This window comes from Tachypleus tridentatus, chromosome 12 (genome assembly GCF_004210375.1).
Source record: "Tachypleus tridentatus isolate NWPU-2018 chromosome 12, ASM421037v1, whole genome shotgun sequence".
Lineage (NCBI taxonomy): Eukaryota > Metazoa > Arthropoda > Merostomata > Xiphosura > Limulidae > Tachypleus > Tachypleus tridentatus.
Window position 1 is genome coordinate 9,435,570 of NC_134836.1, and position 12,783 is coordinate 9,448,352.

Sequence of the window (12,783 nt, forward strand, 5' to 3'; positions counted from 1 at the left end):
CACTAGCCATTAAGCCACACCTGGCCTAGATTCAAATATGAACTACCATACACTTACAATTACAGAAGAAAATAAATTATTACAGTAGTCAAAAATAGAATTAACAGAGAAATTCAACAACTATAACAATTAGTTTTTATTTCACACAAATTACCCTTTAAATGAAGTTGATGATGCATCTTCTCTATAAAACATTTATATGGTCTTATATAAAAATATAATTGGATTACACATAGCTCAAAATAGTTTTATAAATCAAGCACAGTCTCACATGGTATGAAACAAATAAGCAGAATTGAATTATGCTGATAAAACTATATTGATGGCCAAGTGTATTATGATTATACTAGGAAAACATACAATTTATAAAGATTGACACTTCCTAGTTTCTAAAAAATTCCAGTTTTGTTTTGTAAAGTGTATTTTGTATGTAAACAAAGATTTTTTTAAATCAAAGAATGAATAGTTCATCCTAGGAACAACTAGAATAATTCATGTTTCCATAGAAAATGAAAAGTTGAAAAGAATCAACATTTACTGAAAAACTCAAATAAAGGAATGTTTTATTAGAATTTGTGATGTTTTAGAAATTAGAAATTAAGGAAGACAAAACAGCACATGTACCACAATGTCCAGAGAGTTATTTTCATGTAAAATAATGTAATTTATTAGTTCTAAACAAACTAGGTGGGAGCTTAGAACAACCAGTGATAACGTATGTCAGCTCCACTGGCTAGTACAACTTAATAACAGTGATAAACACCAACACTTTAACATGTATATTTGTCAAGTGGAGGTGCAGAAAATACTAGAAAAAACTGTCACATTTGTGATGGAAACTACAGATTCAGTTCCCATTATGTTGAAACACATTGCTAAAAGAAAGCCAGCATCAGCACGTTTATCACTTTATATTAAAAAAAATGGTAATCATACTTCTTATCACAATGTTTACAATAAAATATTGAATGAAAAACAGAAAGGTAAATTAAGCTATTCAATGTTACAGGCTTTATTAACTTCAATACTAGAAACATTTTCCTGCAGTAGCTATCATTATATTATGTCCTAGTAAATATTGTGCAATAGCACTGTTAGACTCACAAAGAGTACAGAATTTATATTGTAAAACAGTAATTAGCATTCATAGAACTTTACAAAAACTATCAACAATCAAACTGGTGTGCAACAATCCTATATTTCAAGGTAAGAGATGATACCATAATCTATTTTCAACATCTATGATGATCAAACCCCTTAAAGACAAAACAAAGATTTCTTTTGCCATTAGATTCAATGAATAAAGACTGAATGAGTCTGATTAATAACCTGAGCTCAAAATTAGAATACAATTAGTTGAAATATTTAAAATAAACAAAATCAATGACTCCAAGTCCTCATCACTGTTTTTTCTCAACAGAAAAAGCAGTTATCTCTAGAAAACTTCACTTGAAAACTACCAAGGATCTTCTTCCTCAAACACAGCCCACACAACAAAAAATGATAAATACAGAAAGTTATAGAGAAGTGGAACAAGAACAAAAAAAAATAAAATTTGGGGGTTACAAGGCTTTAAGACGATAATTTAAAGATGACCATGTTTGTTAGGTGACCCACATTTCTTTCAATATACAATTTGAAATATTTTACGAAGCGTTTCAATGTTTTCACAATAAACCTATATGTAGCTAGAAGTTTAGTGTGTTATGGTCCTGAAAGGAATTTTAGATCAGGATAACTCTTTCAATGAAATACAAAACAAATAAAAAAATTCCATCAGTAATGGTGGTATGAATTTTTAGAGCAGTATAGTTTGAAGTACATGTAAATTATATATGACAGCATATTTAAACTTAACACAACAGAAACTCAACAAGTTCCAAGTATACAAAACAATAAAACATTTTTGCATCACAGTTAATATTAAATATTTGTACTCTAAATATTTTTAATCATACTTTGGATCTAATAATGCTTACTTTTGAAATTACTAGAGAGTTTACTACTCATTTAAAAAAAGAGACAAACACAGTGTGAAATATACAAAAAAAACAAAACAAAAAAAAACATGCACCAAATGCTTGCACATACAACAAAGTATCCTAGAAAATGGCAACATAAACATAAGAATCTGAAAGTATAGGACTATATTTTCCCCTATAAAAGAACAAAATATAATAATCATTAAGTCTACAGCAACTTCTTTTCTGACAAACTATTGGTTCATTCTACATAAACAGAGGAGCTCAAAACCCTAAGTGCTATGTTTATGGTCATAAAAACTGACTTCTTCAAGTTCAAATTCATAAGTACAACCTTTATAATAAAATAACCAACATTTTCAAGTTTGAAACTAAGTACAACTAGAAATAACCATTTCAAGAGGTGTCTATAATTTTTATTTAATCTTTTTACAAATCTTAGAATCTAAAATTACTAAGAGTTGTAAATTATTAAATAAAATGTTTGACATTAAGAAATTCAATTCAAACATGGCAACTTACAATAACAAAAAGCAGAAATTTATATCAAAATATCCCAATTTATTTAACAGGCACCAGATCTAAAGACTTAAAATGGAACCTCATGTGCTGAGATATTTGTGTTAATCACAAATTAGATGAACATATTTTCTTTTTCACTGAAACACTGCTGTATTAATAATTAATGGACACTACGAAAATCATTGATAATTGTCCCTATCATAGAAATAATAATGACTTGCAAATTTATATTCAAAACTAAAGCATTATGCATTTCTCCTGGGGTATAGGATTTTTTTTCACTTGTTCAAAATGCATAACTTGTTAGCATATTTTAACAAAAATAGTATATAAATGGACCCTTATAAATATTAATATTTTAAGGCTATTCATAAGGCCACTTTATTCACAATAACTATGTATCCTTATTCATATTAGACAGGAAAAAAAGACAAACCAATTTCCTTTTACAGTTTTCAAAGCCAACCACACTGTTAAGAGATTTTGATGCTTGACCTCATCATCTTGAGTTTTTTTTTTCTTCCACCATACAAATTAATAACATAGCAGAAATTAGGCCAAACAACTGAATAAAAGCAAACACCATACAGACAATTCCAATAATGTACAGACGTTCCATGAGCCACATGTGAATTTTCATGTAGCAGCCCTGTAACAAAATTTACACTGCTTGTTAATACTAAAAACTACTCCAGTGATCATTTGTTAATTCATGAGTAGATACTTATTGATATTTATTTAAATTTTTCACTTACCATATCTGTGATTATGCACAATCTACTATATAAGAAAACCTTCAGAAATGACACTTTTACACTGAAGAATTGAAATCAGAATTTACTGTGAGGAAAAAGCTAAAGCTAATTTAAATCTGTGAAGAAAGCTGTCAAATAAAAACAAAAAACAACCTTACAGAAAACCACTATTATGAATATGATGTAATTAATTACTCACTTATTTATGCATAATGTCTTCTTTATTTTGAAAAGCTAAGTTCTCTCTATTTTGGTTTATTTTTATCCAACTGTTTGGTTTCAAGAATGACACATAAAACTGTACTTAAATTAGAAATTCAATGTATAAAAGCTAACACTTTCTAAAACTGAAAACATTTCTGGTAGACACTTACCTCTATTCACACATACAAGTTTTCCAGATTCAGCACTGCATTCTATATGCATAGTTTCTCACTCACCAATAGACTTGACACTATCATATAAACTAACATGTTTCCACCTGATGTTACTTCAGTGTTGCATGCAAATAAGAATGTCACAACCCTCCACTAATAGGTGTGCATCAATCCTCCTATCAAAGTTGACTCCTTCCATGAGTTTGATTGTTCAATCATCACTTCAAGATTAAGCAAGAAAAGATGGACTAGAAGTGGGAAGTGTGAGAAGAGGCAAGTATCTAGTGGAATTACATTTTTAGTGTTGGAAAATATTAACTTCTGATATGACACACAACTTCCATTTAAATATAGCTAGAATCCAAGTTGAAGTAGTGGAAAAACTGGCAATAAATTTACCTACATAAGCCTACAAAAGAGAAATCCCATTCAGAGTGACACCCTGTACTACAGAACCATATAGGAGCACATCCCTGTGAGACCACTAAACTTTACCAGAGCACATTCTTTGCATGTAAAGAAGAGATATGTCACTAGATCAGGTGCAAACAAACATAATCCTAAATCTGAATCACTATCATATTCATTGTACAGCATGTCTATGGAACATTAGCCCATATATGGTGGGTCAACTCCAATTCAAAACCAGGTGGTATTGGGTATGTTTTTCTGGTCCACAATAGAAGGAAAGTTCCTACTACCTTCACCTTATTCCAAATAAAGCAGAACAGAAGAGTATCATCTACTCTACAAACTGGGTGTGAAATCTAACATCTGGGCAACAGTAGGATGAGGATTTAACTAGATTACACCAACACTCTATTGAGTAGAACTGGCCACACTTAAGAGAAGCCCTCCATGATCATCCATCCCAGCAGCTATGAATTGGTTACTCCACTAGAAGGAAAAGAGGGTAAAAATGTATTGGGGACTTTAGAGCAGTGGACATAAGACAGTGCAATAGGTAACTATGAAAACCCTATATTAAAAACAGGTTAGCACCAGTTTATTCCATTAAGCATGGAGGATAAGCAGCAACCCCTTTACTTCTATATTCATGATATTCAATGAGTGTATATGGTCTGGATCAAGACTTCTTAAGGAAATTATCCATCTTAAAAATATCTTGCAGAACATTTCATCTCATAAGTGAATGCCTTGAAGGCCCTACACTGTGCAGATTTAGGATAAATATATGCTGGCAGGCATCACTTGCCACTGAGTGGAATCCAGTGAAGTATTAATAGGGCATACAAAAAGTCATATAAAAAGACAAAAAGAACTATCTAGTCAGAGCATGTATGATGTACATAGAATTGCAACTAGAGGTAGCCTATAGCCTGATGAAAAGAAACAACCAGAAAATAAAAACTGTGCATTGAACAAATGTGTAGTCATCCACATACCATCCTGAACACTGCTCCAATGAACAACCAAAGTAAGCAGAGCCAAGGAGAAAGTAAGGTGCTGGATTTGACGAGAGTTCACCTGGAAGCACAGAATGATAAATATACTAAACAGATGAGGTGACAAAGTCATCTAAGTAAGAGTAATGGGAGCAATATCATGAGTGGAAGATAAATTTCAAGTAATGAAGAAACAGGTACAGGAACTGTGAAAAGGAGCAGTGTAGGTCAAATAACAACATACGACACACACAAGTACATGATTAGGATCTTAGCAAGAATAAAGAGGAAAAACAGGAGATATGAGTGAAAATTCTATCATCCTCACACACTGCAGATGTTTTAGGCTGAAAAGTGCAATTGTACAAGAATTTTGGAAAAAAAAAGTGAAGAATTGAGGGCATATATGTCAAAATTTTGGTGATCATGGATAAAAAGAGGGAGGATTTAAGTATTAAAGGACAAATGAATAGAGAACAGGAGATCAGAGGTACAAATGGAGATGCAATAAGACTGTGGAGCAAAATATTTAGGTAACAGTCTGAAAGACAAGAAGGACAAAAGTGGTGAAAGAAACAGAAGAGCACAGTGAGGAATGGGGAGGAAAAATCTGGATAGTATGAGAGAGTGAGCAATCTAGTAACCAGCAAAGATAAAAACTAATAAAATCTGGGTGAAAAGTAACAAAGAATTCAGAAATGGAGAACAGAAAGATAAGAAGGAGGACATTGATTGATTGATTTAGTGTTTTATGGCACAAAGCAGCGAGGCCATCTGCACCAGACATTCGGTAAAAATGTAAAAAAATAGATAAATAAATGTAGTAATAGACATAAATGGAAATGAAGGTAAAACAAAAAAGTATAAAACCAATGTTGACACCTAGTCTACAATGTTAAGATAGAAGGCAGAGTATAAGAAGTTGTAAGGTATTTACTCCAGCAAAAAGGTAATGATCATAACCCACCAGGAAGACTAACAGGTAAGTTCAAGAACCACCTTCAGTCACCTGAAGTTGGTCTTTCCAGTCCTGGTTCTGGGTTATGTGTCATAGCAACCAGTATCAAAATGTAAAACAATAGAAGTTTTAAAAGATACATAGCAAAATTGTAACAATGAGTAGCCAAATGTCCAGTAAAAGATAAAGTCAAGTAAATGGAGTAAAATTTGTAAAAGTAATTGAAGATAAAAGCAAAACGGCAATTAAAACAGAAAATGGCGTAAAAAACCAATGTTGACATCCAGTCAACAAAGTTGTAAAGAACTACCTGTAGCAGAATGGTAATGGTCATAACCTGCCAGGAAGACTAACAGGTAAGTATAAAAACCACCGTCAGTCACCTGAAGTTGGTCTTTCCAGTCCTGGTTCCGGGTTATGAGTCAATATGGCCAGTACTAAAAAGTAGTAAAAGTGTGAAATGATATGCAGCAAAAGTATAATAACAACTCGCCAGGACGACTAACGAGTAGTTCAAACCGATAGCTCAAACAGTAGCGTTAGTCACCTGAAGTTGGCCTTTCCAGTCCTGGTGTCGAGTTATTTAATGTTCTGGCCATTGTCCAATGTCAAATTGAAGAAGAGATTAAAACTGTAAAAAAGGAACCACAATTAAAAAAGTGTAATGAATAAATATGCAACACTTAAATGAGATTAAAAAGATTAATGGCCATTAAAAAATTAAAAACATTATCAAGGTGGACAGAGTCACCATCACCAGTGACTCTGTCCAATGTTAGAGACTGACCCTGGGAAAAAAATATGTTTAAAATATTGCCGTCGTTGAGAATTGTAACGATGGCAAGAAAGTAAAACGTGGCTGTAGTGAAAATGATGAGTTAAAAAACTGTGACCAATGCGTAGCCTAGTGAGAACAACTTCCTCCTTCCGAACTTTACAGAAGCTAGATGGCCAAAGTCCAATTTTTGGTTTGATTTTGAAAAAGTTTGTTGTCACGTTGCTCACTCCAAGTGGACTGCCAGCTGGCACGGAGCCGAGCCTTGAAGACAACACCATAGTCCATGTACGGAATAGGCATAGGAGTGATGGTGCTGAAGCAGACATACTTAGCTGTCATGTCTGCAAGCTCGTTCCCGCGAATACCAACATGGCCTGGTATCCAGAAACACTGGATTGAAGTAGCTGCTAATGAGAAATGGGCCAGTCGGTTTCGAATATCAGCGAGAATAGGACGTGAGCTAACGTGTAACGATTCTAAGGCAAGTATAGAACTAAGCAAATCAGTATAAATAGTGCAGTTGGAGTACTGCTCAGCTGCAATATGATCCAGGACAAGAGATATGGCATACAGTTCAGCAGTGAACACAGAAGCTGTAGAAGGGATTCTGTGCGCAACTACTGACCCATAGCAAACCATAGCAGAGCCCACTGAATTACCTGATTTGGAACCATCTGTATAAATGGGAACTGAATGATTGTTTGAAAGATATTCATTGAATAAAAGACGGTGCTTCCAATCTGGAGTATCTGCCTTTTAGGTGACTGAAAGAAAGGTCACATTTGGGGCTGTAATAAGCCATGGTGGGATGGGCCAACCTATGGAATCTGCAATGTTATCCAAGGACAGACCCAATTCATCCAATTGCGCCGGATCACGAAGGCCAAACGGAGCAATGACAGATCGTCTGTTCTGAAAAGTACTGCCCACCGAGGAAGGAAAACACATTTCCAGGTGGGATGCTTTGGTAAGGAATGAAGTTTCGAAGTATATTGTAAAGATAGTTGCAAACGGCGAAGGTGTAGAGAAGGTTCATGAGATTCAATGTATATACTTTGAACTGGAGAGGTACGGAAAGCCCCAGTGCAGAGTCGAAGTCCTTGGTGATGAATGGGGTCCAGCATCTTTAAGGCCGAGAGTCTGGCAGAGCCATAGAACAATGATCCATAATCGAGTTTCGATCTAATAAGAGCACGATATACCTTTAACATTGAACAGCGATCTGCCCCCAACTGGTAGAAGAGAGAACACGGAAGATGTTCAATGCTCTTGTGCATTTGACCCAAGCTGCTTTAAGTGTGGTATAAAGGTCAGTTTACGATCAAAGATAAGCCCCAAGAACTTGGTCTCCGGGACCACTGGCAGCAAAACTTCACCGATATGAAGTTCAGAATCAGGGTGAATACCCCATCAACGACAAAAGTGCATGCATACAGTTTTGGAGAGAGAAATTAAAGCTGTTTGCCAAAGTCCACTTCCGTACACAATTGAGGGCGGTTTGTAGTTGCCGCTCAATATATCTCATGTTTGACGACTGACATGAGATGTGAAAGTCGTCGACATACAGCCCATTCGCAACAGTGAGAGGGAGTTGTTCAGTGATGGCATTTATCTTTATACTGAAGAGTGTAACACTCAATACACAGCCTTGAGGGACTCAAGTTCCTGTACAAAAGAACGGGAAAGTGTCAAACCCACACGAACTTGGAATCTCCTGTCCATTAAAAAAATTTTAATAAACATGGGTAGATGGCCACGTAACCCATATGTATGGAGGTCTCGCAAAACGCCATACCTCCATGTTGTGTCGTAAGCCTTCTCTATGTCAAAGAATATTGATACAAGATGTTGGCGGTTGAGAAAGGCTTCTCTGATAGATGTTTCAAGACTAATTAGATATTCTGTGGTGGAGTGCTGTCGACGGAACCCACACTGGGTGGGCGAGAGGAGGTTGTTCGATTCAAGGAACCAAACAAGACGAGCATTAACCATCCTTTCTAATGTCTTACAGAGATAGCTCGTCAAAGCAATTGGACGGTAGTTTGAAGGAATCTTGGGATCTTTCCCTGGCTTAGAGAAAGGTAAAATAATAGCCTGGCCAGGCATCAGGAAAAACATTCTCCTGCCAGATCCGGTTGAAAACAATCAGAAGGACATCAAGAGAAGCAGGAGATAGATGGTGCAGCATGTCATAATAAATATTATCAGGTCCAACGGACGTACTGGCAGACCGATGAAGGGCCATTTTTAGTTCCACCAGGGTAAAGGGACAATTATAGTCAAAGAAACAGTCAGTTCGAAAGGAAAGAGGTGATCGCTCTGCCGGAGTCTTGATGGCCAGGAAGGTGGAGAAACAAGCAGAAGTGCTAGATACCCGGCAAAAGCTTTCACCTAGAGTGTTAGCGATGTTCCGAACATCAGTCACCTCCTGACCATCAGAGAGTAAGATCGAGAGGGGAACAGAATTGTAGTGCCCATTAACCTTTCAAATCCTGTCCCATATGATCTTGGAACTGGTGGTAGAAGATATGCTGGTTGTGAACTTAATCCAAGATTCCTTCTGGCTTTGACGTCTTACCCACCTAGCATGTGCAAGGGCCCGTTGGAAAGCAACCCGGTTTGAAAGTGTGAGATATCTACGAAAAGTATCCCAGGCCCGCTTTTGAGCCTTCCGTGCTAAGTGGCAAGCAGGATTCCACCACTGACGAGGATATCGTGGAAAACGTGTCGAGGTTTTAGGAATACACTGAGCAGCTGCATGTATAATACAGTCAGTTACCGCTGCTACACAGTCGTCTATTGATGGCTGATTTACGATGGCAGGATCGAGTTCTGCGAGAGCAGTGAAAGTGGACCAGTCTGCCTGATCCAGCTTCCACCGGGGAACGCGGGTAGGGTGGCATTGACCACGGCCAGTCTCTCTCAAAAGGATCGGAAAATGATCACTGCCTAGTGGATTACTGTCAACCCTCCATGAAAAATGGGAGAATAATGAAGGGGAGCAAACTGAGAGATCAATAGCAGTAAAGGACTGACTAGGTGCATGATAGTAAGTGGAAGAACCAGTATTGAAAAGAGAAAGATTGTGATCAGAGAGCATCCGCTCTACAGATCGGCCCCTCCCATCAATAATAGCACTTCCCCAGAGGGGATGATGTCCATTAAAATCCCTAGGATTAGAAATGGAGATGGCAATTGTTCAACGAGAGCATCAAGATCTGATTGATCATATGTCTCTCCAGGGGACAGGTACAGAGAACAAACAGTGATGGTATGACCCAAGGAAACACGGATGGCTACAGCCTCCAAGGGAGTGTTGAGTGACAAAGACAGGGTGGGCACGTGTTGATCAACCAACAGTGCCACCCCTCCATGTACCCGACCATCACACAACCTGTCATTTCTGTACAGAGAAAACTGCCGAATGGAGACAGTATCAGCAGTTTTGAGAAATGTTTCTTGTAAAGACAAACAGGATGGTTGGAAGCAATCAGCGTTTTGATATCATCCAGATTAGAACGTAAACCTCGACAGTTCCATTGTATCAAGGTGGCCATTTTTAATGATGGGTAGGAGAAATGGCTGGAGAACCCTTCGGTTTACGACCACGTCTTTTTTCTTTACTGTCTTTTGTCGGAGGAGGTCTATTGACCTCCATGGATCCTGCCCTGGGTCGATTGGGCAGGTCTTTGTTGTTGGAAGGGGATTCCAGTGACTGAGGATGCGAACGAATGATTGTTTTGCATCGTGGGGTGGGAGAAAAGATGTATCAGAAGAAATGCCTGTATCTGAAACTGAAGGATGTGGATCTTGAGGTTTGTTGAAATGTATGGGAGGAACAGAGATGGGTGTAGAAGTCGATTCAACCTTTTTAACCATGGAGGTCAAAAGGATTTTCATTTGTTTTGAAAACAATTCTCTTGGAGGCACAGAGAAATCTGTCTGCACTCTCACTGTAGTTGTGGAACAAAGTGCAGCAGCATATGTCCGAGATGGAGTGGCGGACAGCAATTTCCAAGCCTCAGGATAACTAATGTTACGAGTCGTTTTCAAACGCTGCACCTCTTTTTCCTCCAACCATTTTGGGCAAGAATGAAAGTAGGAAGGGTGGGAACTGTTGCAGTTGATACAATGTGGGTCCGTGTGACACTCATAGGCATCGTGGTCCTTGCCACCACAACGAGCACATGTCAAGGAACCACGACAGGACGTCTTTGAGTGGCCGAACCTCTGACATTGAAAACATCGGATAGAGTTTGGAATGTAAGACAGTACCCTGCAAATTAGATAACCTGCCTTGATGGTGGCAGGTGCACGTGGTGATGTAAATGTCGAAACGAGGATATTTGTCGGCAGTGTAACTCCATCTTTGCGAGTGGAGATGTGCCTTACTGCAGAAACTCTTTGAGTGGAGAGACCAGCGAGAATCTCAGAGTTGGGGACGTACTTCAAATACATCTCAACAATAACTCTTCTTGATGAATTCAAGGTAGCTTGAGGGGTAACCTCAATAGGTACATCCCCAATTGCCTTTGAATTCAAGAGTTCACTCTGTTGGGATGTGAATGTTTTAACCAATATGTCTCCAGATCGAAGCTTCTTTACTGACTTTGGAGAGTCAGCAAGTCCCTCTAGTCCCCTCTGAATAAAAAAGGGGGACATTTGCCCTAAAGGTTTTTCTGAAAGAGAATGTAATATAAGAAAATGGGGTACAGGTGTTATAGATGTTGAAGATTGCTGCTCAGAGTCTTCAAGACGTGGTTGTTTACCAACTGACTGATTTTTCACTGTTTTATTTAAATTTTTTGTTGGAGGATCCATAGGAAAAAAGGAAAATTTTGGTACCTACTGACCCCACCCTACGAGGGGACGCACTACAATGTCATGCAAGGACATTGCAGCAACGCCAGGGTTTCATGAGCACTATACTCAAACACCAGCATCAGATATAATGTCCACAACATCCATTGAGAACTTCCAACATGAGTATTTGGTTGACACTAGCCCAAGTGGACCAGCCGAATGACCCAAGTGGGTCACCCAAAGGCCGCCCATCTACAGGAATTCATGGCCATTGGAAACCCTAAGAATGACAGACCATTTCCTGGGAAGAAACATGATAGCTCTTGAGATACAAATTGGAACATAACAACCCATCAGTTAGGCTTGCAAAGAATGGAACCATAAGAGGAGGTTGAGAGAGTGGAAAAAGAGAGAGCTAGACTGAGACCTTCCCTGGCAATTGATGTAGTAAACATCAAATGAATTGTCCATATGGATAATAACTAAATGGCTATACATAACCAAAAGAAGAAAATTATCCAAACTTCAACTAATTACCAAGAGAGTGATATGAAGGGTTGATTCATTTAGGGACCATCAAACTCAAAATCACCATTGTTAAGAATAGCACTGTACCCAATGTGGAAAGCAACTGTAAAAGAAGAAGGTCCAGATACGATGAAGGAATAGGAACACCATCACTGATATCGGTTCTGTTCAGCCAGCAGGTGAAATTAGTGTGAAGAGAAAGAAGAGGAATGAGGAAGGACAAAGTATCCTGAAAGAGATTCTATCAACTGTCAAGGGACTAAAGTATACCAAGGAGGCTGAAGTCTCTAAACGTAAGTGAATCTCCCATGCAAAGCGAGAAGAAAAATATAAAATAGAGAAAAGCCAATTCCCCATGTCTCTCAAACAAAGAAGAAAAAGCCAGGCCCTGCTGCATGGAGAATTGAAGAATACTCCCCAAAGAACCAGATATGGAATTGTTGTGAAAAGACTTCTCTGGCTTTACTAACCAACCTAGATTATGGCTGTAGGAGGTCTTACAGGCCAATGAAAGGTCAAAAGTGAGAGCACTAAACAGATAAACTTGACCTTGACAAACAAATTTAAGGTAACATTTGGAAAAACAGGAAATGGGAATGGGTAAATAAGTATATAAAACATCCACAGTGGTAATCTAAAGACATAGAGCAACAGATCACCACAGGAGTAAGAAA

General features: G+C 37.7%; 1 protein-coding gene across 5 annotated transcripts in view; it reads right to left on the reverse strand.

Annotated features, from left to right (window-relative positions):
- Positions 1–12,783, reverse strand: part of LOC143234128 (tetraspanin-9-like) — a 64,662-nt gene that overhangs the window by 10,534 nt on the left and 41,345 nt on the right. For 4 of the 5 annotated variants that reach the window (XM_076471215.1, XM_076471218.1, XM_076471216.1 and 1 more), the window contains one exon: positions 117–3,153. The exons of the other annotated variant lie outside the window; for it this stretch is intronic. In XM_076471215.1, coding sequence (XP_076327330.1) covers positions 3,004–3,153 — 150 coding nt within the window. In that variant the 3' untranslated portion in view covers positions 117–3,003. Of the gene's footprint in view, positions 1–116; positions 3,154–12,783 lie in introns of those variants that run through there. 5 annotated transcript variants of the gene reach the window in all.